The 26523-nt window shown below is 42.8% G+C and overlaps 1 protein-coding gene across 1 annotated transcript in view; it reads right to left on the reverse strand.

Annotated features, from left to right (window-relative positions):
- Positions 1-1876: 1876 nt before the first annotated feature.
- MDN1 (midasin AAA ATPase 1) overlaps positions 1877-26523 on the reverse strand; it is a 181737-nt gene continuing 157090 nt past the window's right edge. The window contains exons 84-102 of the mRNA XM_012809944.2: positions 24644-24781; positions 20595-20736; positions 19416-19591; positions 18705-18854; positions 17836-17983; positions 15701-16020; positions 15273-15437; positions 13864-13965; positions 13030-13231; positions 12501-12671; positions 10956-11113; positions 10238-10327; positions 9341-9456; positions 8350-8524; positions 4994-5067; positions 4780-4894; positions 3599-3662; positions 2798-2940; positions 1877-2150 (exon numbers count right to left, since the gene is read on the reverse strand). Of these exons, the coding sequence (XP_012665398.1) occupies positions 1962-2150; positions 2798-2940; positions 3599-3662; positions 4780-4894; positions 4994-5067; positions 8350-8524; positions 9341-9456; positions 10238-10327; positions 10956-11113; positions 12501-12671; positions 13030-13231; positions 13864-13965; positions 15273-15437; positions 15701-16020; positions 17836-17983; positions 18705-18854; positions 19416-19591; positions 20595-20736; positions 24644-24781 (2838 nt within the window). The 3' untranslated portion in view covers positions 1877-1961. The remainder of the gene's footprint in view (positions 2151-2797; positions 2941-3598; positions 3663-4779; positions 4895-4993; positions 5068-8349; positions 8525-9340; positions 9457-10237; positions 10328-10955; positions 11114-12500; positions 12672-13029; positions 13232-13863; positions 13966-15272; positions 15438-15700; positions 16021-17835; positions 17984-18704; positions 18855-19415; positions 19592-20594; positions 20737-24643; positions 24782-26523) is intronic.

Genomic DNA, 26523 nt, shown 5'->3' on the forward strand with positions numbered 1-26523 from the left:
TCCTAGCACTCTGGGAAGCCAAGGCAGGAGGATCCCTTGAGCTCAGGAATTTAAGACCAGCCTGAGCAAGAGCGAGACCCCATCTCTACTTAAAAAAACAAAGAAAAAATTAGCTGGACATGGTGCTGAACACCTGTAGTCCCAGCTCTAAGGCAGGAGGATTGCTTGATTTTGAGTTTGTTGTGAGCTAGGCTGACACCATGGCACTCCAGCCTGGGCAATAGAGCCAGACTCTGGAAAATAAAAAAAGGAAAAGCAAAGGAGAAAAGAAGAGCACTCTTGAGATACCCACTTACTGGAATTCCTACTGTCTCAGACTCTTGAGCTAACGTAGGGCCCAAGGTATTACTTGGGCACACCAGCTGGGAAGCTCCATCTTAGACCTTTCCAAGGTAGACGTAATAAACTGCATCACTGTTTATTATGTTGAACTATTTCCTCACCAGATTCAACCCTTCATTCCCCATAGAGGGCTTTAGCCAATGAAATATGAGCGAGATCTGTCATTTTGGTCACTGCACAGTTCCCCCTTCCCACTCTTTTCCCTTTGCGACAAAGCCAGCATGTTACAACTCACCCACATGGACATAAGAAAATAAACTCGCACTGTCATAAGCCAGCACAGCATAAACTAGTAAGGACTGTCCTAGCAGAAATCAATTCTCTAGCACACCTTTTATAATCCTGTCAGTTCATTAAGAACAGTCACAAATTCCATAAACAGTGGTATATATTTTAATAGTTTACAGCATATAAGCTACATAGCTTTTTAGAATAAAAAATAATATATAACTTGAAGTACATGCTTTATGACACTTGGTTAAACAAGAAGCAATCTGTGTCTTTTGATGACCACCTCAGATGGGTGGCAGACTTCACAGTGTAACTTGAAAACAGACATAGAACAAGATGATTATATCATGGCATGTTGCATAAAGAACATTAAATAGAACACACAGTGCCAAGAACTCAAAACACAAATAAACACTGCCTTAAAACCGCTAAACACAGACACAGCTGTTTAGTTCTAGACACAGCACTTCTTTTCCAGAATGAGGCTGGCTCAGTCCAGCTTGAAAGCAGCATAAGGAATGTTTCTTCCCCTTAATTGGTAGGGGGGTGGGAGGGAGAAAAAGAACTACAGGAATAAATTAATTACAAAAACAGAGACTGTGGCACTGAGTGAAATAAAGGGAAAATCACCTTTTCATTGTTGCATAGTCTCCCAAAGCAGCAAATATGAAAGACGACACTGAGCAGCCACTTGGTGTTCACAGAGCCCAAGGATTCCTGCAGATGACTTGGGCTCCCATAAATGTCTGACCGCTGTATGAGATCACACACACACCACACTCTTCTTAACCTCACAAAAAGCACTAAGAAAATTCATCCTCAGACTCGCCAGAAAACTATAGCTGTCTCAGCCATGACAGCTTTTGGGTACACACTGAGCTTAGCAAGGCAGAGCTTGGAGCAGGGTCAAAAGGGCAACTCCCTTAGTCCTTTGTCCAAGCCTTGGAATAGCCCCATGTTCCTGGTAGTATCTTCTCAAAGTACAGGTGTCCAAGGTGAGGGAAAGCAGGCAGCTCGGCTTCAAATAAGCCAGGGCTTGGGCTGGGGCTTCCAAGAAGGGAGGAAGGGCAGCTGTTCCTCAGTTTGGACACCGGCTGCTGCTTCCCCTTCACTGCCCAAGTTTGTTCCAAAATCTTAGCCCAGGCATAGCTGGGAGCCCAAGAGCCTTCTTTAGGCTCTGAGCTCATGTAAAATAAATATGTACATTACAATAAATGTTTTTGAAGCTGATGGATGAATTTATAAATCAGGTCTAAGTAAAGGGAAAGGCCCATCATATTTTAGAGCTGTGAATTCAGAAACCGTTGTCCAAAATGAAGCACTGGGACATGAAGTGTCATTTTCTGACCACAGTTTAAGTAAAATTGCTTTAGACTGCGCTTTCTGTTCTACATGTGGTCAGAAGCTGTCACTAACTCAAACCACTGTCTGAGGGCATCACTGAGTGTCTCAGGAAGCGCGTTCACATCTCGAAGGATGACATAGAATGGGAACGGGAATTCCTCCATGTAGGACCGGATTTCAGGCATCTCTCCAGGTCCTTTAAATATTGGTACTTTAATGTCCAAGATAGAATCCTGTTAACAAAAAGACATTTTGAAATACAAGGAAAACTAAATCAATATCCTTGGCTAGCCTTCTGTGTCTTTTTCTAAGTGCCCCTTTCAAGAGCATGAATTGAAGGAAAAGAGATAGACAAGAAAATCTACTTCCTCTACACTGGTGTCTCGGTCTCGGTCTCCCATTCTCTACTTGGAATAATTCACGTTAAACCTTCCCTTACTATCAAGGCTTTACTGTGACCTGCAGGGATAAAGCTTCCCTTAGAACAGAACTGTCCCATGGGCAGACTTCACTCGGCTGACTGGCTGCTGAGATTTAAGTGTGGAAAAAGCTAGTCTCCATTTCAAAGTGGTCAGGGCCCATTATCAAAGCTGTATGCCTATACTGACTTTGAATAGAGGGAAATTATGAGCCACAAACGATGTTCTCAGAGCCATTCTGAATTAAATCCAGGCCAAGTCTCAGACCCCCACTTAAGGTGGGAATAATGACCCCCTACCCCACTGGCTTACTGTGAAGACTGAGAAGAGGCACGGTGCCTAGGATGATGCCAACAGGACACCACAACTGGTACAGCCTAGGCCACACTTCAGGTGGGAACAGGCTAAAGGGAATCCCCCACTTCAGTCTCCAGAAAAGGTGGCCTTCAGTTGTCACTCACCCGTGAATTGGGATTGTCCAACACGACAAAAATTACAAATATGTTAGCATTCTGGGCAGCCTGAACTGCTGCCAGGACTCTTTCCTTGCCCTCAAGGAAAAGGCCTCGTCCATCTGAGACTACCAGGAGCAGTTGTGCCATTTCTGTAGAACATAGGAAGGAAAAGGAATAAATTTTTTAAAAAATTTTGAGACAGTCTCACTCTGCTGCCCAGGCTAGAATGCAATGGCGTCATCACAGCTCCCACATTCAAATGATCCTCTTGCCTCAGCCTCCTGAGTAGCTGGGGCTATAGGTGCCCACCATGTGCCAGCTAATTTTTCTATATTTAGTAGAGATGGGGTCTCACTCTTGCTCAGGCTGATTTCGAATGCCCGAGCTCAACCAATCCTCCCCCCTCAGCCTCCCAAAGTAATAGGATCATCGGCATTGAGCCACAGCACCCGGCCAAAAATACATTTTTAACAACCCCAAACTACCTAACATAGGTCACATTTAGTGTAGCTTTCTCCATACTCTTAAAACTAAAACGGTCTCCGAGACTGATGAATTTGGGGCACAGACAAAAGGACCTTCTGATTAGACCTGTTTCTTAGGATCCCTGTGTCAGACTAGGCATAACAAACAGGACAGAATAAACCTCTATCAGTACAGCAGAATTTCCCTATAGAGCTTCAGGAAATGTCAGGTTTAGAGCCCCTCCAACTGTAGAGCAATATACTGTGACAGGTACAGTGAGATGAAGCTTGTGCATACAGAGGCCAGGAAAGTATTGTTAGTGAAGCAAAGGACAAAGCTCACCTGGACTGAGGCTCTGTGACAGCTGCCGAGCAGCCACAAACATGCTGGCAACAGACTCTAGAAACTAAACCAGAACCGGAAATAGACAATTAGAAAGCTATTTCAACTCTCTTCCCATTGTCAAAGGTCTGAAATTACCTCTGACACTACAGAGGTAATACAGAGGTATTATCAGATAGCCATCTCAGGTCCCCTCTGGCCACCTGTAGTCTAAGGAGGAAGACCCTTATATTACTTTGGCATTTATCCTGGGATGAAGGCATCCTCAAGCACAGATGAAATTTGTCTCTGGTATACACCCTCCCCCCACCCCTGTGTTTTGGAAGAGACCCCAAAGGAAAAGAAATACTCTTTGAGGTAAGAAGTCAAAACCCTATCAAATAAATCAAACATTGGTCTTCTTTCAAGGAAATAACTGAGCAAAAAGGGGCAAGAATATAAAATGGTCAATGCGAACGAAAGAAAGGAGATTATATTAGAACAGGAACCAGGGCTCGGTGCCTGTAGCTCAACCAGCTAAGGCGCCAGCCACGTACACCTAAGGTGGCGGGTTCGAATCCAGCCCGGGCCCACCAAACAACAATGATGGCTGCAACCAAAAAATAGCCGGGTGTTGTGGTGGGCGCCTGTGGTCCCAGCTACTTGGGAGGTGGAGGTAGGAGACTTGCTTGAGCCCAGGAGTTGGAGGTTGCTGTGAGCTGTGATGCCACGGCACTCTACCCAGGGGGACAGCTTGAGGCTCTGTCTCAAAAAAAAAAAAAAAAAAAAAAAAAAAAGAACAGGAACCAGGAGAATATTCTATCCTCTGCTTTTAACTTGTTATGTCATCATGAGCAAGTAGCTGGCTTTATATCAGATAGAAATAGGCCTTGGTCCATCTGATAAGGGAGATGGGTTTGTTTTTCCAAATCTTTCAAACAGTTCACAAAAATAGGGAGCCAGAAAACCAATGATGCAAAATCAAATATCTTTGAGGAACTAAGAAAAAGATGTCACACCCTATTTTATAATGGAGGCCAAGAAAGCTTCTGCTCCAACAGTACAGAAGCTAAAGTTCAGGACTATTCTTTATTCTAAATTTTATCTGTCCTTACCATTTTAGGCAGGAGAATCCAAAATTTTTCTCTCCTATACAAATTTAAGAATATCTATGGAGAAGATAGTTGATTTCATCTACATACCTGAGCAATCTTGGTTTTCTTTTGTTGGAATTTACAGAACCGTAGAATCTGGGACCCCGAGGAATCACTGAATTGCTCGTGGAATGGGTGTAACAGCTTTACAGACTCTCCAAAACTTGGGACAGAAAAACCAAATACAAAAGGAGTTATTTTTCATCATGTGATCAACTAAGTTGTGGAAGGGTTTCCCCAGTGGGATTAAAGGCGACCGTACCTGCACACTGCAATCTGACCTACTTCCAGGAGGGTGAGAGCATTTCCAATCACAGCCAAAGATTCAAATGCAAGCTTGAAACAGAAAGTTAAGGAGTTAAGGAAGCAGAATATCCTTTACACCAGTGCCTCTCAATCATTTTTTACATCAAGATTCCCACAGAAAATGCTATTTTTTGTTTTTTTTATGGCACACAAGAGAATGCCATCAGTAAGACTGTTATAATTTTCAGCAAACCCAAAGGCTTTGGTTGAAACCTAAAATTCATTATGCTGGTAGGAATGGTCTACTCTAGACAAATCTAATAAAAGGGACCTTGAGAAATATGGTCCATACATTTAAAATTTTCTTTTCTTTTTTTTAAAACTAATCTCTTATGGATAAGAAATTTTTAAAACCAATTTAAAACTTATTTATATGTCTTAAATTCAGACTAAAGAACTGTATTAGAAAATTCCATTGCCACTTACATAAATGACAGCATAGTTTTAGAATTTGAATCGTCTAAAAAGCAAACTGAGTGTTCTACATATTATTAATATTCAAATCATTTAATCTGCTTAACAATTCTGTGTATGAGGTCATAATTATTGTTACAAGCACATATGTATGTGTATATACATATAAAAGTTGTGGAAACAAGAATACCTTGGAGGAAAGACCCCCTATTCAATAAATGGTGCTGGGAAAACTGGATATCCACATGTGAAAGACTGAAACTGGACCCACACCTTTCCCCACTCACAAAAATTGATTCAAGATGGATAAAGGACTTAAATTTAAGGCATGAAACAATAAAAATCCTCAAAGAAAGTATAGGAAAAACACTGGAAGATACTGGCCTGGGGAAAAAACTTCATGAAGAAGACTGCTGTGGCAATTGCAACAACCACAAAAATAAACAAATGGGACAGAATTAAACTGAAAAGCTTCTGTACAGCTAAGGAGACAACAATCAAAGCGAATAGACCTACACAATGGAAAAGGATATTTGCATATTTTGAATCAGACAAAAGCTTGATAACTAGGATCTACAGAGAACTCAAATTAATCCACATGAAAAAAACAAACAATTCCATGTATCAATGGGCAAGAGACATGAATAGAACCTTCTCTAAAGAAGATAGACTAATGGCAAACAAACATATGAAAAAATGCTCATCATCCCTATTAGAGAAATGCAAACCAAAACCACCCTGAGATATCACGTAACCCCAGTGAGAATGGCCCATATCACAAAATCTCAAAACTGCAGATGCTGGCGTGGATGTGGAGAGAAGGGAACACTTTTACACTGCTGGTAGGACTGCAAAGTAATCAACCTTTTTGGAAGGAAGTATGGAGAACCCTCAAAGAATTCAAGCTAGACCTCCCATTTGATCCTGCATTCCCCTTCCTGGGCATCTACCCAGAAGGAAAAAAATCCTTTTATTATAAGGACACTTGCACTAGACTGTTTATTGCAACCCAATTTACAATCACCAAAATGTGGAAACAGCCTGAATGTCTACCAACCCAGGAATGGATTAACAAGCTGTGGTATATGTATACCATGGAATACTATTCAGCCATTTAAAAAAAAAATGGAGACTTTGCAGCCTTAGTATTAACATGGATGGAAGTGGAACACATTATTCTTAGCAAACCACACAAGAATGGAGAAGCATGAATCCTATGTACTCAATTTTGATATGAGCACAATTAATGATAATTAATGACATGGTGGGGTGGGGGAAGGAGGGAGGGTGGGGAAGGGAATAGCAGAGAGAGGGAAGGAGGGTGGGGGCGGGGTCTTGGTGTATGCCACACCTTTTGGGGGCAAGACACAATTGTCAGAGGGACTTTACCTAACAAATGCAATCAATGAAACCTGGTTTCTTGTACCCTCAATGAATCCCCAACAATAAAAAAAAAAAAAAAGTCATCTGTACTGTTATCTTCATTTTTCAGAAGATGAAACTGCCAGTTAAGAAGCTGCTCCCACCCAAAGGGTGTGCTGTGTGGGCACCCTGCATGGACATGGACATGCTGCGTGGGTGCACCGCACACTTCCCAGGTGAAGGACACATCCACAACTTGGGCTTTTACCTCACAAAAGCAAACTGTGTAAACTAATTGTACGTACCTTCCTATTAACCTGAAATTAAAAAAAAATTAAGGGCGAAGTACACCTTAATAAACATGTTTATCTGGAGGAAATAAAGAAAAAGAAGTTGCCCCAAATCATGAAGTAATAAATGGAGAACAGGGATATGAACCAGGCTCAGAGGCATTTTTAACTTTATCAAGGATCTTCAATGTCTCTAATGATGGTATCATCTGTAATACTTTTCAGGCTCCTAATGTTGTTAAAATTGATAGAAGGCTAACTCTGGATAATAAAAGACTTACTTACATGCATACTGAATACATTAAATACATATTTTTTTATCCTGAATACATTAAAAAAAAAAAAATCCAAAGGTTTCAGATATTACTATGCCATGCCTAGTCTTAATGCTTTTTAAGAGTACATTGTAAGTGGATGGGGTGGTTCACACTTGTAATCCTAGCACTTTGAGAGGCCAAGCAGAAGGCCCACTTGAGGACAGGAGTTTAAGAACACCCCTAATGAGAGTGAGACTCTGTCTCTAAAAACGTAGAAAAATTAGCTGGGTATGGTGGCATGTGCCTGTAGCTACTTAGAAGGTCTTAGAGGGAAGATGACTTGAGCCCAGGAGTTCAAGGTTGCAGTGAGCTATGATGAAACCACTGAACTCTAGCCTAGGTGACAGAAGGAGACCCAGCCTCCAAATGTTGCATTTTCTAGAAAATAAACATTGCCAGATTTACTTATTTTCCCACTACTACAAAACCATTTAAATGACTTAGATAGTTAGGAATATTTAATATATCCTGAATTGCCCTTTTGAATACTTAATCTTCTCAAAGGTAGTTATCACATTCTTAGTTTAATTGGTATTTCTGTATGTTTTCTTTTTTTTTCTGGAGACAGAGTACCCCCCCCCCCACTAGAGTGTGGTGGCATCACAGTTCACAGCAACCTCCAACTCTTGGGCTGAAGCAATCCTTAAGCTATCCTTGCCTCAGCTTCCTGAGACTACAGGTGCCTGCCACAATGCCCAGCTATTTTTAGAGATGGGATCTCACTCTAGCTTAGGCTGGTCTCAAACTCATGAGCTCAGGAGATCCTCCCACCTCAGCCTCCCAAAGAGCTGGGATTATAGGCATGAGCCACCATGACCCACCCTTCAAAATGTTTTCTGTAAGATCATTTTTAAAACATTTAGGTAGCCCATGAAACACGGTTTGGTGTTTACTTCCCACCTAACTACCACGACCCTGCCACTCCCTACCTGCTTGGTGTGGTTGTCCACCATACTGGAAGAGTCATCGATAGCCAAACAAATCTGATACTGCCGCTTGCTGGGCTTGGTCCTTCGAAGCCAAATCTTGTCTTTTCGAAACTGACTGGCAACATATGGGATGACCTTGCGCATGTTCAGTCGCTTCCCTGTCCGGTAGTCTCCTCTATGAAGTTCACCCAGACAAGGGCAAAGATTAGTTAGTACCTGCTAATTCCTCAGAATTTTCCATAAGGACAGAAATCACATTAACACGATCTTAAAACCAATGATACCAAATAACCTATGCAAGGAACCTGTGAAAATGAAGTATCACTGTCCATTGTGCACTAAGGGCCAGGATTTTCTTGACCACTAACTAGAAAAACTGGACGTGTATGTGGTAGTAATAATTAAGTCCTTCAGAAGAGCCAGGATACATTAGAAAAGTTACAAAAAATCTGTTTGCACTGAATATGAAGTTTTGGAGTCTCTCTTTCTGTTCTAAAACTATGATTTTGGCCTTGCTCTAGATGACTGACACCTGTAGCAAGTAAACAACACAGCACGAAACAAGGTGAGTTGCACACACAGCCTGAGGCTCAGCCAATTTTTCTAACAAATACAGTAGAACCTCTGTAAGTTGACCATCCACAGGACTGTAACAAACTGGTCAACATATGGAGGTGGTCAACATGTGTAACTAGGCCTACGGTACCGGTCTGTGAAAATTAGCTCAACTTAACGAGGTGGTCAGCTATGGAGATTCCACTGTGGTAATAAATTAAACACACACACATCCACACCAAGCAGCAGAAACTTCTGTGGCATAGATAATAGGAACCTGAGGTGAGGAACCACACTGGTGCCTCAGTGATAATGCGGTAGAAGTGACAACCTAGAAGCCAGTGCCATAAATGGCTAGGTGCTGAGGAGTCCAGCAAAATCAACCACACTGCCATCCTTCCGGGGCACTGTGAGAGCTTTTGATGGAAGGACTTACTTCAGCTTGGCTGCCTGGGTGGGCTCTAAGATGAGACGGAGCTGTTCACACAGCTGTTGTGAAAGAGGTGCAGTTAAGACCAGGTAACTCTGCCACATCTCAGCTGCAGCCTTCTCCTGCGACAAGAGCATGTAAGTTAACCTTGCTGTCAGAACCAATCAAGTCAGTATAAGATGGAAGCCTGAAGCAAATTAGCAGAAAATGACATGTGCAAACTTTCTCAAACAGAAGCACTTAAAACTCCTCTCAGCCACGTGCTGCCTGATTCTTGTGATCAAAAATGTCTCCCCTTCCACCAAACCGTAACTCAGACTTCCCAGTGAGGAAAGAGTGAAACAAGGCAGTTTATTATTGGATTTCATGACCAAATCCATGCCTTATTCACATCACTTACAAAGAGTATACACCTGTAACCTTCACCTAAGGAGGGAGATATGAATGTGTGATTTTGGTGCCAACAGATCCAGCTACTCTTCGTGGCTCTTAGAGTCATGTCTCAAAAGTAAAAGTGACCAGTGAGTGCAAATCCCTCAAGTAACACACCCCATGGGAGGCTTCCTCCCAACACACACAGCCAACCCACTGTGGCAGAGCACTTGATACGTGTGCGTGGTGGGAGTGATGAGGACAGCAGATACAACAGCACTGAAGGAACTACCCTGGCCAGTTTCTCTCTGTTTTAGTTTGGCCAAAGTTCGGCCACAGAGCTGGTGCCGATGCAGACAGAAAGCAAGGGACAGACTTGGGCTTTAGGACTGTGATTATATTTCTCTCATGCCTGGTCCAAAGGTGATTGGAGCAAAAAACGTACTAAGTTTGCAGTATCTTAAAAAAACAAAACCAAAAAATTAAAAATAAAAAAAGTCAAGCTATTTTATGAAAAATCCAGTGACTTACTTCTTCTGGGTCTCCAGATTCATGTGGCTGCCACGTTTCCAGCTGTCTCTCCAACTCCCGTCTTAGCTCACTGACATCTTTTAAAAAGGGCTAAGAAAAAAAAGCCTCAGATAAGCAGCAGCCAGGGTTGGATTCCCCAAACTGGCATAACTGGCTGCCTTCCTCCCTGCAGTGTGACCTCAAAGTATCCAGTCAAATGCTTGAGATTCAAAACTTCAACAAATTCAGCAGCAAAGTGATAAGATGCCAGACAACCATTCACAGTCTGATCCCATCTTAAGAGACAATACAAAGGGAATTTTAAACATTTATAAATCTGCTCTATTCTTTGATCAAGCCAGACTACCAGTAAGTCAAACTATTAAGGAAAAGAACTCAATTAAATGGCCCTTCCTGCACACAGGCATTAAACCAAAGATTCTTTCTCCTTAACCCCATCACCTTCTAATTACTCTGAAGGTTTCTTACACAAAGATGGTGAGAAGAGCGGGACATGAGAGCCAGAGGCCCAGGACCAGAACTACTGTTAGGGTCAGGTCATACAACCTTGGGACTAACCACTGGAGCAGAGTCATCTGCTTAAAAAACCTGTCACACCGATCACTTTCTAAAAATTCGGTTAAGAACATGATGCACCAAAACAACCAGATGTTCCTTCTAAAGGCAAAGATTCAAAGTTAAAGGCAACTTAGAATTGTATTTTAATTTGTTTTAGCACCTGGAAAATGGTACCCATCAGGAACTGATGGGCTGTATGGATGGTTGAATCTCGGCTTCTCTCTGGGTTCCCATTCTGGGTCTCCTTGTCAGACTTGTCTGTGCTGAGGGCTTCCTCTTTCTCTGTTTTAACAGTTTGGGCCTCCACCTCATCAGAGCCTAGTTCCACACAAGGACACAAATACTCATGTGTACAGAATTAACACAATGGCTGGCTGAGCCTTTGCTGCTGCCCCTCAGTCCTCACAATTAATCAAACTACACAGTTACTCCCTCCCCAGCATTTTCCCACATGTTTGGTCCAAATCTCCTTTCTATGTGAAATAGGCAACTGCCAGTTCTTACTCCCTAATTTCCCTGCCTCCCCAACAAGGCAGATGTTTTAGAGAGAAAAAATAGTTAAGACTATAGTTTATCTTAACAAATTTTGTAAAACTTGTGTGATTCTTACAACTCTGTGCATGTAGAAGTTTGAAAAAATTAGGGAAAAACATGGTTCCATTTTATAGATGAGTAAACTGATACAAAGACAAGGTGAATAATTTGCCTCAACTTGTGAAGAGGCAAAGCCTGGATTTGAATCCAGAAAGTGATCACGCAGCTCTGCTTTCCTCACTGTCACAAAGCAGCAGGACAGACGTGTCGGACACCCCCAGAGGACAGGAATGAAGCAGAAGAAAAAGGCTTTGAATCTGACAGTTTCTTTTCAATTTGCATTTATCCTATTTTTTTTCCTGCAGTTTGGTCGGGGCCAGGTTCGAACTGCCGCCTGGTCTATGGGGCCGGCACCCTCCTCACTGAGCTGCAGGCGCCGCCCCATTTATCCTATTTTTAATGTGCTGAATGTCTTTTTAAAAATCAACTGTCTAGTAATAGAACTTCCTTTTTTTTTTTTTTTTGAAACAGAGTCTCACTATGTTGCCCTGAGTAGAGTGCCGTGAAGTCACAGCTCACAGTAAGCTCAAACTCCTGGGCTTAAGCGATTCTCTTGCCTCAGCCTCCCAAGTAGCTGGGACTACAGGCGCCCGCCACAACACCTGGGCTATTTTTTTTGTTGCAGTTGTCATTGTTTAGCTGGCCCAGGCCAGGTTCAAACCCACTAGCTTTGATATATGTGGCCAGTGCCATAACCACTGTGCTATGGACACTGAGCCTAGAACTTGCTTAGCTATGCATTTTCCTCATTCAATCTTTTAACACATTTCAGGCTAATATTATATACTTTTATATAATTGAAAGCATCATTTCTCTAATAAAGAATATTCTTTCTCACCCCAGCTGCCGTAAATGTATTAATCTGTTTTCTTCAACGTATCTTAAAAAGATGAATGGGATTTTATTGGAAATTCTTGTTTCAAGGGTCTCCTTGATGGATGGTGTCCTGCAGCAACCCCCCTCACAAATAAAATATAGTGAAGTTACCACAGGCAATGTATTCCTCTAACCCATGGATGAGCATAGGAACCACAGCCTAGACTACACTACAGCACACCGGCACTGGCAGCTCTAGGTCAGTGTGCTCAGGGAGGGTATGTGCAGGACTCACTGAAGGTGGCTGTGGTGCTGGACTTGACCTCCTCTGGCTCCAGCGGCTCTGCGTCTACTGTGGCGAGCTCCTCGTGCTCCTCTGTGTCCATGAGGATGTCCTCCATCTCGTCTTCTTCCTGATCCTTGTCAGCCTCTTTTGAAGACTGCTGCTGCTCCTTGCTGGCCACATCTACCAACAAAATACATGCACACATGCACGTGCATTCACATACAGAGCTTAGGTCTTTGCAGAACAAAGCGATGAGCAGGCTATAGTTTCTGTCACTTCTAGCTTCCAAAATTCTACTAATGCTGGTTGTGCCACTGACTAGCTACGTGGCCTAGACACATGTTTGCACCTAAGATTTCCTGCTGACCTACTAAAGTAACTGCTTGCTCCTACCTCCCATGGGAGTCATGAAGCACTAGTGTTAACCAACTGTACAGTAACCACAGGAATGAGATGTTTACCTGGGTTCTCACTGCTATGTCTCAGTCACAGAGCACAAGCTCTCAGAGTAAACGGAACAGCTTTCCTTGCAACATACCATAGGTCTGTGCATCATATGAGTCGGTGCCTTGTTTAATGTGCTCAAACACGTCTGCATCCTCCACCTGAGCCCGGGGCTGGTCTGGGCTCTGCTCAGAGTGGCTGTCTGCATCCACAGTTCTGAGCCTCTTGTGTACAAGCTCATTGTGATTGCCCATAGAGCGCTCATTGTCAGCTTCTCCAGGTTTCCTCTTAAAACTCTGTGGGAAGTATCAGAAAATTCTTCAGAGCTTTGTCTATGATGGTGAATTCTTCAAGCAACCATTAAGTCCAGGAGGCGGCTAAGTAAACTGGGACAGCCATATAATAATGGGATGTAATGTAGCTATTACCCAGAATGGGGATTCTATATACTTCAATAGAATAATCTCTGTATCTAAAACAAAGCAAAGAAACAAAGAAACACACCCTTGCACATGCATATGTGCCCGCATTATATACAGAGAAAGCATTTCTGAACAAAAAAAAATTACTAGCACCACGTCAGATCTGGGCAGGCTCCTGAGTTGCATGTGAATAGGAATAACATGTGCAGGCTTTTTTTATATACTTATTTTTATCAGGTGTATAAATTCCACCCTGCTAAAAAATAAATTTTCAAACGCAAAAGACAATGGACAGTGGAAAGAGAAGACATCATCTCGCAGTCAGGTGTGCAGGCCCCACAACAGGGACAGAGGGAGGGCTCAGGAAAAAGCCCCTCTCTGGTCTGCTCAACAAGGCTGCCGTAGCTTCTGGTGGATGGCATTGTTTTTTGCTTAAACCACTACATTTAGAGCATCTTTTTCTATACCCACCCTTCATCCCAGTTTAGTTAAGGAGAGACAGAAACCTGTGTGTTTTTCCTGGTGTCTTTCTGGGAGGCCAGCCGGGCAAGGAAGTTGGACTCGTGACCTTCCGCCTGGTTTGCATCTGCGGCTCCAGTCCCATGCTCCTAGAAATCCAAGCCATGGAAGGGTGAGCTGCACAGAGCGCCACAAGCGCCGGTCGCTGCACTGGCACAGTTGGGTCTCCTCAGTCACAGGGTCCCTCCTGCCTACTCTGGGATTTGCCCTGATAAGGCCTAGCTTCCAGGTAGGAAAAGGAACACTGGATACTAAACTCTCCGCTTGTCTAGGAAAGAATGTATCACTCCAAAGGCAGGACAGACCTCAGTTAGAAACCAGGCTTCAACAACCTCTGTGAACCCTGGGGAGTCATTCACTTCACGGAGGCTTATTTTCCTCACACACACGGTGGAGAAAACAGAACGTGAGGTGTCTACCATGGGATGTTGTGAAGACTGGCTGAAGTAACAAAACTGGTTAGTACTGAATGGGAACTCAAGAGAATGACTGTGGGGATGCTGTACAAACTGACAGTTACTATTGAGGGGAGAACTGGGGTGCAGAGCTAACAAGCTGTGCAGAGTCCCTGTAGCAGCCAGATTCTCTCATTCTACTCTTCCCGGAGCACCAGCAGCCTGAATTCTGGCCCTTTTAGAGCCCATCACCATCAGGGTCAGGAAAGATGTGCTTTGCTTTTTAAATTAAGACGTTTAGAAGCCTGGTGATTAGCCAGGACAGCAAAGCCTCCTCAGAGGCAGATGCTGCATGGAGTCTGAAGTTGACCTGTTCTTCCTGGGGGCTCTCTGAAAAACATGGACCTGGTTCTCCCAGTAAGAACTACCATGTCTAGTAACTTTTCTTTGTGCACAGCACTTAAATACAGCCTGTGGCACATATTCTGGGGCTGGTCCTGGGAGGGATATGAAGACTGACATGTGGTCCCGACGTACCGCATGATGCGGTCTCAGTCAACAGGAGACTTCATATATAACACTAGTCCCATAACATCGTTAAGGGCGTGTTTTAACTGTGCCTTTTCTAAGTTCGGATGCACAGATAGTGTGACACCTGTCTACAGCACTTAGCACAGGAACATGCTTATAGGTTTGCACCCAGGAGCAACAGGTGGCACAGATGGCCTGGGCATGTAGTGGGTTGTGTCATCTCAGTGTGTATAAGGACACTCATTCTATGATACTCCCACAGTGACAAAACCATCTAACAAAACATTTTTTTTAAGAATGTATCCCATCATTAATGTCTGACTGTATGACCGTTTTCTCAAAGAACGGGATATAATCTCAATGTCAACAACAATGAAACAAAAGACCAAATGTAAACCAACTCCTGCTCGGTAGATTGTGATTCAGACAGGGAGAAGATGGCCACAGCCACGGCAGTGAGGGCCCATCACCTCTCGCCCCGGCTCCTTCTCGGGCGCAGTCCCAGCCAATTCCATAGCCTGTAGACTCTGCATGTTCTCCAAGCCAGTTTGCCCACAGGAGGCATGCTCCTCCTGCTCTGCAGCCTCCAGCACTGGCTCCTCTGTGTCAGAGCACTCCCCTTCCTCTTTCTGTGGCTGCAGAGAAATCAAACACAGCATTAAATGATCTGGAGGAAGAACAAACAGTGTGGGACCCTAAAGCAAGCAGGCCCCCATTCCTCACCAATGGGGTCTGCAAGGAGGCCATCAGCCAGAGTCTTAAAACAGAAATTTAGAACTCCTTGACAATACCATCTGCTGATGGAGAAGTATCCTAAAAGAGATTCCACTGGGAATAAGGTAGTTTCTCCTCCCACTCATTATTTTGAACATAAGAAAAGCCAGACATCCCACATTACCTGTGGCTGGAAACCTTGGTCAACAGGGACATTACTGCTTCCGGGGTCCTCCTCAGCTCCCTGGTCCTCCTCCTCTGGAGCCTGCTGCTGCTCTGGATGCTCCTCGGGAAGCTCCCCAGCCTCTGTGTCTTGGGTGTCAGCTCCTGTGTCCATCTCCTCCTCCTCTTCCTTCCTGTCCTCTTCACCAGGGCCTTCCTCAGGCTCATGTGGACCTTGACCTTCACTCTTGTCAGTGTCCATCTCTTCATTTCTTTCCTCGGCTTCATGACTTTCTTCTTCCAAATCCACTGGTTTTTCTTGTATCTCCAAAGGATTCTCCTCTGGATGGATACAAGAAAAAAATGTCACAGAACTTTTAAAGCTTATATGATTTCTTAACCTAGGAAGTAGTTAAGCAAGTAAGTTTTTTTTTTTTTTAAACAGAGTTGCCCTCGGTAGAGTGCAGAGGTGTCATAGCTCACAGCAACCTCAAACTCTTGGGCTCAAGCAATTCTCTTGCCTCAGCCTCCCAAGTAGCTGGTACTACAGGTGCCCACCACAACACCCAGCTATTTTTTGTTGTTGCAGTTGTCATTATTGTTTAGATGGCCCAGGCTGGGTTCAAATCCATCAACTCTGGTCTATGTGGCCAGCACCCTAGCCGCTGAGCTACAGGCACCAAGCCCAAGTGTTTTATTATTATTCTCTAAAATAAGGTTTGACAATTATGACCCAAAGAGCCAGATCTGGCCAGTCACATGTACTGTGAAGTTTTACAGAAACACAGCTGTATGTTTCCCTGTCAACTTGTACTGCCTATGGCTGCCTTTACACCATATCAGAACTTAGATGGTAACTTATAAAGCCTAAAATACTTGACCCTTTATAGAAAAAGTTAGTTTACCCCTATTCTAAACCATGTGCCCATCATATATAATTGTTTCAATGGCACATTTCATTAAATCAAAAAATAAAAATTATAATAGGTGCAGCTACTTGGGAGGCTGAGGCAAGAGGATCTCTTGAGCCCAAAAGTTTGAGGTTGCTGTGAAAGTAAGACTCTGTCTCCAAAAAAAAGAAAAAAAAATTACAACAGGAAAATTTTAGATCAAAGATAAGACATGACAGCTTACTGCTCAATTATCTAACTGGTAGACATCATTGTTTATCACCGTCAGAAAATACAACACACATTAAAATAGAAGGAATCTTATTTGAAAAAGTTTTGTTTGTGAAAAAAGGGTTTTTCTATACTTTGGACACTTGGAAAATCAGTTGTTAGACTGGTAAAGTCTTTTAAGTAACTTTATTATTGTTTTATGATTATCTTACTAAAGATAATCATTAAAAATTATTTAAAATAACTGCTCCCTAACACACAACAATAAATAGCACAAACATGCTGAGATATTACAAGCCAACTGTTTACAACACTCTTAGTGGTTTTTAGTTAAATTTTATGCTTGAAACCAGATACTAAAATTTAACGTCTACAGAAGTGGTACCTCTTATTTATTCTTTGGTAGCTTACTGTTTGTGCTCTACTGTGGCATTATAAAGAGACAGGTATATACTAGGATAGATTTCTGGGTGTCCCTGACTCATTATTCAGAGTGGGGTTAGGTGACATCCCTGTCTGGTTAAGTGGCAGTATGGGGCCTCTCTCGGAGGCACGGCACGCACGATGCTCTCAACTATTATCAGACAGTGCTCACTACAGGACTCGTGCAGGTGCCAGCTTGCTGTCATGTGTGACATGATTTCTCTCCAGTCTCATTTCCCACTATAAATGTACAATGATCAGTAACTGAAACCATCATTTCCTCACGAGAGACCTGGCCTCCCCCAAATGCACCTCATCAGCCCAGGAGGTGGTACGCACAGCAACGGCCGGCCAGAGACAGCACTACGTGCCAAGCACCACAACAGAAGTGCCGAGACACAGGGCAGGAAGGCAGTGAGACCTAGCTGTGGACCTCCTCATGTGAGGAGCGCTACAAAGGAAAAGCAAACAATTTCCTTGAACTGAAGCTGAGCTAACTGAACGCAGTCTCCTGCCTGGCCATGACACTGGCCTAGCTCTCTGAAAAGAAACCAGTTACTGCTCATCTCTGATGAGCTGCACCTTGGTTCTTATGGGTTTCTGAAAGACTCACCTTCTGGTCCTTCACTGTCTGTGTCCTGGCCACCCTTCTCGTCTTCACTGTCAAGATTCAAATCATCTGGAAGGTCCAAAGCCTCAGGTTCCAGTAGCTCTTCCTGATTGCCATGGTAAGGGCCCACAGCATTCTCATCATATTCGCTCTGGGGCAACAGAGAGAATAGGGGGAAAAATAAGAATAATCTTTTTTGAAAACTAGAATTCAAGGCTGGGTATAGTGGCTCACACCTAGAATCCTAGCACTCTGGACTGCCTGAGCTCAGGATTTTGAAACCAGCCCGAGCAAGAGTGAGACCCTGTCTCTACTAAAAATGAAACATTGATGCAGGAGGATGGCTTGAGCCCAAGAATTGGAGGTTGCTGTGAGCTGTGATGATGCCATAGCACTCTACTAAGGGTGAGAGAGTGAGGCGCTGTCTCAAAAATAAAAATAAAAACTAGAATTCACATGAAACTAGTTCTAAGCATTTATACCATGCTGAGAGAATATAGTATCTCTTCCCTAAAATTATGAGCACAAATTAGTATTTGAATAATATTTTTAGACCTTTCGTGTTGGACTTTCAGGTTTCATTTTCTATACAGATTAATCTCAATGAAACTTATGAGATGCTTTCGAGAATTAAAAAAGAAAAGGACCTCAGGTTTTAGCTTCAGAAACACAGCCTGAGCCCAAACAACCACCTTAGCAGTAAACAAAAAAAAAAAAAGCTAGGTATTTTATATTCTGTTACAAGCTTCTATTGCATTTTGTTTTGTGAGGCAATCAATGGACAGGAGGAATCACAAGATAGCCCCAGAGCCACACAGGCTGTGGTCTTGGCCTTGAGGCAGGAGAGTTGATCAGTTCTGTATCTTCATTACCTCATCTATTTGTTCATTAATTTTGTCTTGGCTTTGTCCACCATCATCAGAGTCTGCTTCTTTTTGTTCCTTCGTATCTTGCTGGTTTTTATCTTTGTTTGAATTCTTCGCATCTAAGTTGTCATCTTTAGCAACAAGTTCAGAGTCTTCCTAAATGCCAGAGGAAGGAAAAATGCAATGCCATCACACCCAATTCAAGACGCTGGTTCCACAGGGCTTAACACAGCTCCCAGACATGCACAATTTCTGCCTATCTGGTTTATCCCATGGGCGTATGTGCCAACAGGGTGTCACCTATGACCTGGAGAGAATAGGCCCCATCTCCCAGACCGTAGCAGGGGTGCATGATGGACAGGGGCGCATGACGGACAGGGGCTGGTGACCAGATGTATCATACTGCCTCTGCAGGATCACACTTGGCCCTGGTGCCCTCCTATGCTGGCAGTGGGAAGAATTCAGGGGCCCACAGCATCTGCCTTAAGTCTTCCTAACCTTCCCCCATAACATGTGAGATGGACCAAAGTCAGGCTACTCTTTTATCCCTGAATACAGTCAATGAGACAGGATAGAAAAAAGAAAAAAAGAGAGATGGAAGAAAGAGAAGATAAAGATAGAAGAAAAAGATCAGTAAATGACAGGGAGCGATAGATGGAGGGCAGATTACCTCTTGTCAGCCGAGGGACACTGGGATCTGGGCAATCTTTTAATTACCTCATCCATTCCTGGTCCTGTTTCTTCAGTTTTGTTGTCTTCTTCCTCCTCCTCATCCTCATCATCCTCATCACCCCAAAGCCTCTCATCTAGCTTGTCAGCTTCCTCACCATTGAGATCACCCATCTGCTTATCCAGGTCTCCACCTTCACTCTCTGACCGCTCATCACCCTGTTCTGGAAGGAAAAGCACCGTGCTTACTTGGGCAGACCCGAATCTGTAGCCTAGGAACAGCTAGTGAGGAGCAGCCAAACAGCCATCAGAACGTCTGCTTCTGCTACTGAGGAAAACACCTCCACACGGGACTTGGCAGCCTCCCTGGCCTTAATTTCATATCTCTGTGAAATGACGGGCTTGGACCATCATTGATCTCCAAGGGTCCTCCCCATCTCCTCTTCCCCCGTGGAAGCCAACGTACTGGCTTCCACGCTATTACCCAACATCAAAATCAGGTCTAGACCAATTAATCAAAACGTTCTTGCTTTTGTCTTTGCTCAAGTTCTATTTTATCAAGGTCAAGAGAGTATACATTCTTCAACTCTAGAGTCACTTAGCAGCTGTCATTTCTTCAAGATCTTCACTGCAAATAAAACACTATATCTCAAATTAAATGAAAAAGCAGACTATGGCACAGTGCCTGGTCTCTGTGTAAACACACATATATGTAATAAGCAGAAAGAACTATACCAAATTTTACTAAGTGGTTCTGGTGTTGGGCCTAAGAGGATCTATTTCTTTCCTACATTCTTGTTCCAGACCATCTAAAAGAAGTATGTACTATTTTTTACTTTTATATTTAGGAAAAAAAATATTTTTAAAAAACACCCCAGAACAATTTGCTGTTTGTTAGAAGCTAGTTCTGTGAGAGATGGGCACTCTGTCCTCTAGGCCTTCCCAAAGGGCACCCCCAAGCCCCTGCGGCTAGCACCTGAGGCAGCAAGAACATCATCAGTCCACAGCCCGGGGGTAGTCAGAGGAGGAGAGCAGATGAGTCCGAGGCTGTGACAGGCTGCCTCTGGGCAGCCAGACACAGCACACACTGATACAGAGAGTTTAAGTGCAGTCAAGCAGAATAACCAATTAATCTCACAAGATTACACTAGGTTCCTTACTGGGAACATGTAATTCACAAGATAAGGGACGTCAAAAAGAAGAGTGAAGTGACAGGCAATCTCAAACCTTGTTCTTCAAGCTCTCCACCATGCACCTTCCCATCAAAATCTTCTGACATCTCCACGGCATTGTCTTCTCCTGCGATGTCGGGTTTTGAGTCCGGATCCTCTTTGTCTTTTTCTTGACCCTTGGAAAACGCGTCTTCCACCTGTATCCAAAAACCATCATGGAAAACATGAGTGAACGTTGTGGCTTCACTCATCTTTACTTCAGCTCTGGAATATAAATGTCAAAGTTAATGAGGTAAAAATATTTCTTGGGACAGTAAAATAAAAAGAACCAACAGCAGTTGCCATATGGAATAATTTATAAGAATTTGTTTTACACTGCTGGAGTTCATTCCCACTTTACTGCATTTATAATCAGATAATAGGAAATTTTGTTCAAGTTTTTTTTTTTTTTTTTTGAACAGAGTCTCACTATGTCACAGCTCACAACAACCTCAAACTCTTAGGCATAAGAGATTCTCTTGTCTCAACCTCACAAGTAGCTAGGACTACAGGCGCCCACCACAAGGCCCAGCTTGCAGTTGTCACTGTTGTTTAGCTGGCTCAGGTTGTGTTCGAACCTGCCAGCCTCCTACCCACTGAGCTATTGGTGCCACCCTTGTTCAAGATTTTTAAATTCTAGACAATTGTAATAAAAAAATTCATCACAGGAGAGGGTGGGTGGTGGGAGGGTAATTGGTGGGACCACTCCTATGGTGCATTTTACAAGGGTACATGTTAAATCTACTAAGTGTAAAATAGAAATGTCCTAACATAGTTACTAAGAAAATGTGGTGAAGGCTATGTTAACCAGTTTGATTAAAAAAAAAAAAAATTCATCATCAACCTTACTGTATTATCTATCTATCTATCTATCTATCTATATTTTTTTGATACTGAGTCTATGTCACCCTGGGTAGAGTGCGGTGGAATCACAGCTCATAGCAACCTCAAACTCCTGGGCTTAAATGATTCTCTTGCCTAAGCTGCCCAAGCAGCTGGGACTACAGGCACCTGCCACGATACCCACATATTTTTTTTGTTGCGGTTGTCATTGTTGTTTTAACAGTCCCAGGCTGGGTTCAGACTTGTCTGCCTCGCTGTATGTGATCAGTGTTCTAACCGCTGAGGTACAGCCGCCAAGCCTATTATCTATGTTTTTAATATCTACTTTTGTTACTGTGATCTCTGAATGTGTCCCAATATGAGTGTAATTTTGCTCATTTTTTCCTTAATTTATATATTTGTAAATAATCTATGTAATACTCGGGGCAAAAAGATTCATCTTTATAACTTTCATTACAGTTAATTTCTAAAAGTCCTTTTTCCAAAATACAAAGGCAGAGGGGATTGGTGTGCTTCCACTTACTGGGCACAATGGAAAGGCATATGGCACAGCTCTTGGATGCGGGACACAACTTAAGAGGGACTCTATCTGATAAATGCAAATATTGTAACCTACTTGTTTATACCCTCATATTAACCTGAAATAAAAAATTACTAAATAAAATAAAATATAAAAGTAATCAAGGCAGCACCTATAGGTCAGTGGGTAGGGCACTGGCCACATACACCCAGGCTGGCAGGTTCGAACCTGGCCCAGGCCAGCTAAATAATAATGACAACTGCAACAAAAAAATATCTGGGGCTCAGCGCCTGTAACTCAAGTGGCTAAGGTGCCAGCCACATACACCAGAGCTGGCGGGTTCGAATCCAGCCCAGGTCTGCCAAACAACAATGACAACTGAAACCAAAAAATAGCTAGGAGTTGTGGTGGGCACCTGAAGTCCTAGCTACTTGGGAGGCTGAGGCAACAGAATCACTTGAGCCCAAGAGTTTGAGGTTGCTGTGAGCTGTGACGTCACAGCACTCTATCAAAGGCAGTATAGTGCAACTCTGTCTCCAAAAGTAAAAATAAAAGTAATCAAATCTCTTTGGAAGAGTTACAAGCTAATTGGCAGGACCAAGTTTCCCACAGCACTCCCATCCTCCAGAACTCCCACTGGTGACATTCTGGTGCATCTCTGACCTTTATCCTTGAATACACCGACACATAGCCAGGAATATAGCTGATATGTATCAACACCTGCCTCTGAACATCCTCTTAAACAAACAAAAAAAGGGATCATACTTTAGCAATGACCCTAAAGCAATCTTTTCTATTATCTTAATAAACGTATCTTAGACATATTTCCATGTTGATACATACAAATTCATCTCATTCTATTTAATTATTATTTTAGTATTGTTCTGCATGGATGATACCACAGTTTAAACAATTGACAAATACTTGGATTATTTCACAATTTTCATCATTATAAATAATCCTGTACAGGTATACTTACTTACATCCTCACAAACCTTCTAGCATTTACGTTGGAAAACAAGGGCATTTAAGGCCATGTTTAAGATCAGGCTGGCAGTATAGTGAGACCCCATCTCTACAAAATGGTAAAAATTAGTCGAGTGTGGTGGCACATACCTGTAGTCCCAGCTATTTGGAGACAGCAGTGAGCAAAGATCATTGCACTCTTGCCTGGGCAATAAAGTGAGACCCTAATTCCCCCCCACAAAAAATGTATATAGATTTGGGGAGAGGGGCTTATTTGGTACATTAATCTACAGAATTTAAAACTCAGCAGATATTGCCACACTGTGCTAGTAAGCTGTTTATCCCACTTAATGTTTTATATGTAGATTGTATTTATCTATTAAGTTTACGTTTCTTTTTCCCCCAATTAAAAAAGAAAGTATATGTTAAGTTAAATTTGAAAACCACAGAAAGGCCAAAATGTCAGAGCAGGGACACTAGATCGCCAGCCCCAGCCCATGAAACTGCAGGACTCGGACTGCTGTATGCGCTTGCTTGGGGTATGGCCCCCCCATAAGTGCTGGGGAGCCCAAGGTCTCAGTCAGGTAAGGTTCCCCATCAGGAGGAGCCAGTTGTCTCAGTCAGGTCAGAGGTGCCGGAGCACCTCAAAGGTGCTGTCAGTCTTAGAAGGAGCCGAAGACCCAACTAACTTCTCCCCTGGCTGTTGGTGGAAGTGACCCCGGAGCTGTTTATAGCACAGGTGTGGAGACTGCCCAGCAATGAAGTTATGTGCTCTCGTGCTTTTTAACGAGAGAACAATCCCTTCCCTATTCCCTTACTACCAAGGTGTTTCTTTCTTCTTCTTTGTTTTTTTTTTAAATTTTATTCTATTTTATTTTTTTGTTGTTGTTGCAGTTTGGTCGGGGCCGGGTTTGAATCCGCCACCCTCAGTATATGGGGCTGGTGCCCTACTCACTGAGCCACAGGCGCCACCCAACTACCAAGGTGTTTCTTTTCAGGTATCTCCTACATCAAAATAAAAAATGACAAGAGTTCCCCACATAAACACTGGTCCTACTCTTCGGTTTATTTCCTTCCAGTTTTCCATGCCAAGAAGAGACTTTAAATTGGTTTGCACCTTTAGTTTTAGTAGCTATAAAATTATCTTAAATACAAATTTCTAGTCTAACTTAGAATATAAATGGAGAAAAATAAATTTTGCTACATTTTATTTCAAGTCATAGTTGATTAATCTAAATGACCAATTTAGTGTGTACACACACAAAAATCACTCCCAGTGATAGTCATTTAAAATAGCAATGGAACAAACTTAGTCCATAGCATCTGAATATTTGAAAAGCATTCTTGATTCCAACCAAAAAAAAAAGAGTAAAAAAAAAAAACTCAACATGTCTTAAAGATATACAACAAAAGCTATTAACAGCAAACTTTGCCATTACTATTTAGTGCAACAGCCAAACATTTTATGCTTAAAAGTACTACTAACAAAAAATACTCTGTAGAAAATCAACAAATAGCTCCCATTAAAAAAAAACTATACAAATGATTCTTCCTAACATCACAGCCACCAGCAAGGGCTGTGGTGTGAGGTGCCTTCCCTGTGGTTTTTGTTTGTACCCACTGCCCAAGCTCCGTAGATCACAATTTAAAAACCATTAACCTAATAAATACCATTATATGAAAAAAAAAGCCAGTCTCTGTAGACTGCACCATCCACGTCATGTGTGAACACCCACCTGTTCTTCATTGTCTATCTGGTCACTCACGTCCCTCATGCCTTCACCTTCTCCAATTCCACCTCCCTCATAATCATGGAACTCAGCTGCTCCCTCTCCTGCTGAATCTTCCATAAATTCTTTGGGCAAGCAAAATCCCTTCAATAAAAACAGAGAAAGTAAACAGTTACACACAAAAGCAATTTTAAAAAAAGATTTCTAGTCCTGCCATAGGGGGAGAAAAAAGCAATTTAAACACTTAGTTCCTTTTCCAGCTCAGCACGTGCTGGAAGTTCAGCTGACTTTTGGCCATCCTCCTCCTTGAAGCTGATGTTATGCAATGGACTTAATTAAACTGAAAAGCTTCTGTATAGCTGAGGAAACAACATCCAAAGCAAATAGACAGACAGCCTTCAGAATGGGAAAAGATACCTGCATATTATGAATCAGACAAAAGCCTGATAAATAGGATCTATAGAGAACAAGAAGTAATCAACAAAAAAGATAATTCCATATATCACTGAGCAAGAGACATAAATAGAACCTTCTCTAAAGAAGACAGATGGGGGCTTGGCACCTATAGCTCAGCAGCTAGGGCGCCAGCCACATACACTGCAGCTGGTGGGTTCGAATCCAGCCCAAGCCCACCAAACAACAATGACCGCTGCAACCAAACAATAGCCGGGCGTTGTGGCGGGCACCTGTAGTCCTAGCTACTTGGGAGGCAGAGGCAGGAGAATCGCTTGAGCCCAAGACCTTGAGGTTGCTGTGAGCTGCGATGCCATAGCACTCTACCCAGGGCGACACAGTAAGACACTATCTCAGAAAAATAAATAAAGAAAGAAAGAAGACGGATGGCTAACAAACATATGAAAAAATGTTCATCATCCCTTATCATCAGAGAAATGTAAATCAAAACTACCCTGAAACATTTAACCCCAGTGAGAAGGGCCCATATCACAAAGTCTCAAAGCTACAGATGCTGGTGTGAATGTGGAGAGAAGGGAATACTTTTACACTGCTGGTGGGACTGCAAACTAATACAACCTTTTTGGAAGGAAGTATGGAGAATTCTCTAAGAACTCAAGCTAGACCTCCCTTTTGATCCTGCAATCCCATTACTGGGCATCTACCCAGAAGAAAAAAAATCCTTTTATCATAAGGACATTACAATAGACTGTTTATTGTAGCTACATTTACAATTGCCAAAATGTGGAAACAGCCTAAATGCCCACCAACCCAGGAATGGATTAATAAGCTGTGGTATATGTATACCTTGGAATACTATTCAGCCACTAAAAAAGATGGAGACTTTACATCTTTTGTATTAACCTGGATCAAGATGGAACACATGATTCTTAGTAAAGCATCACGAGAATGGAGGAGGAAGAATCCAATGTACTCAATTCTAATATGAAGGCAGCAGATGAGCCAATGCAAGGTGGAGGGTAGTGGAATGAGGCAGCAGGGAGAAGGGAGGAGGAGGGAGATTGGGGGGCACAATGTATGGCACGCCTCTTGGGGGCAGGAGACAATTATAAGAGGGACTTTATCTAACAAATGCAATCAGTGCAACCTAATTCTTTGTACCCTTAATGAACCCGCCCCCCCAAAGAGCTGTTGTTATGCAGTTGCAGAACTTGGTATCACATAATACATGAGGTTCTGACTTTGTAGAGGCTGCTGGCATGTGGTAATCTGTCACTTTGCCAAGACAATAAATTTAAGTATACCAGAGGGACAGAATTCAGGAGCAAGTCATCAAGGGCAGAGCAAATTCCAGACAGAACACAGTCTGATGGCTCGGTGCCTGTGGCTCAAGTGGCTAAGGCACCAGCCACATACACCTAAGGTGGCAGGTTCGAATCCCCAGCCCGGGCCCGCCAAACAACAATGATGGC

This window comes from Otolemur garnettii, unplaced genomic scaffold (genome assembly GCF_000181295.1).
Source record: "Otolemur garnettii isolate 467f Iridium unplaced genomic scaffold, OtoGar3 scaffold00118, whole genome shotgun sequence".
Taxonomy (NCBI): domain Eukaryota; kingdom Metazoa; phylum Chordata; class Mammalia; order Primates; family Galagidae; genus Otolemur; species Otolemur garnettii.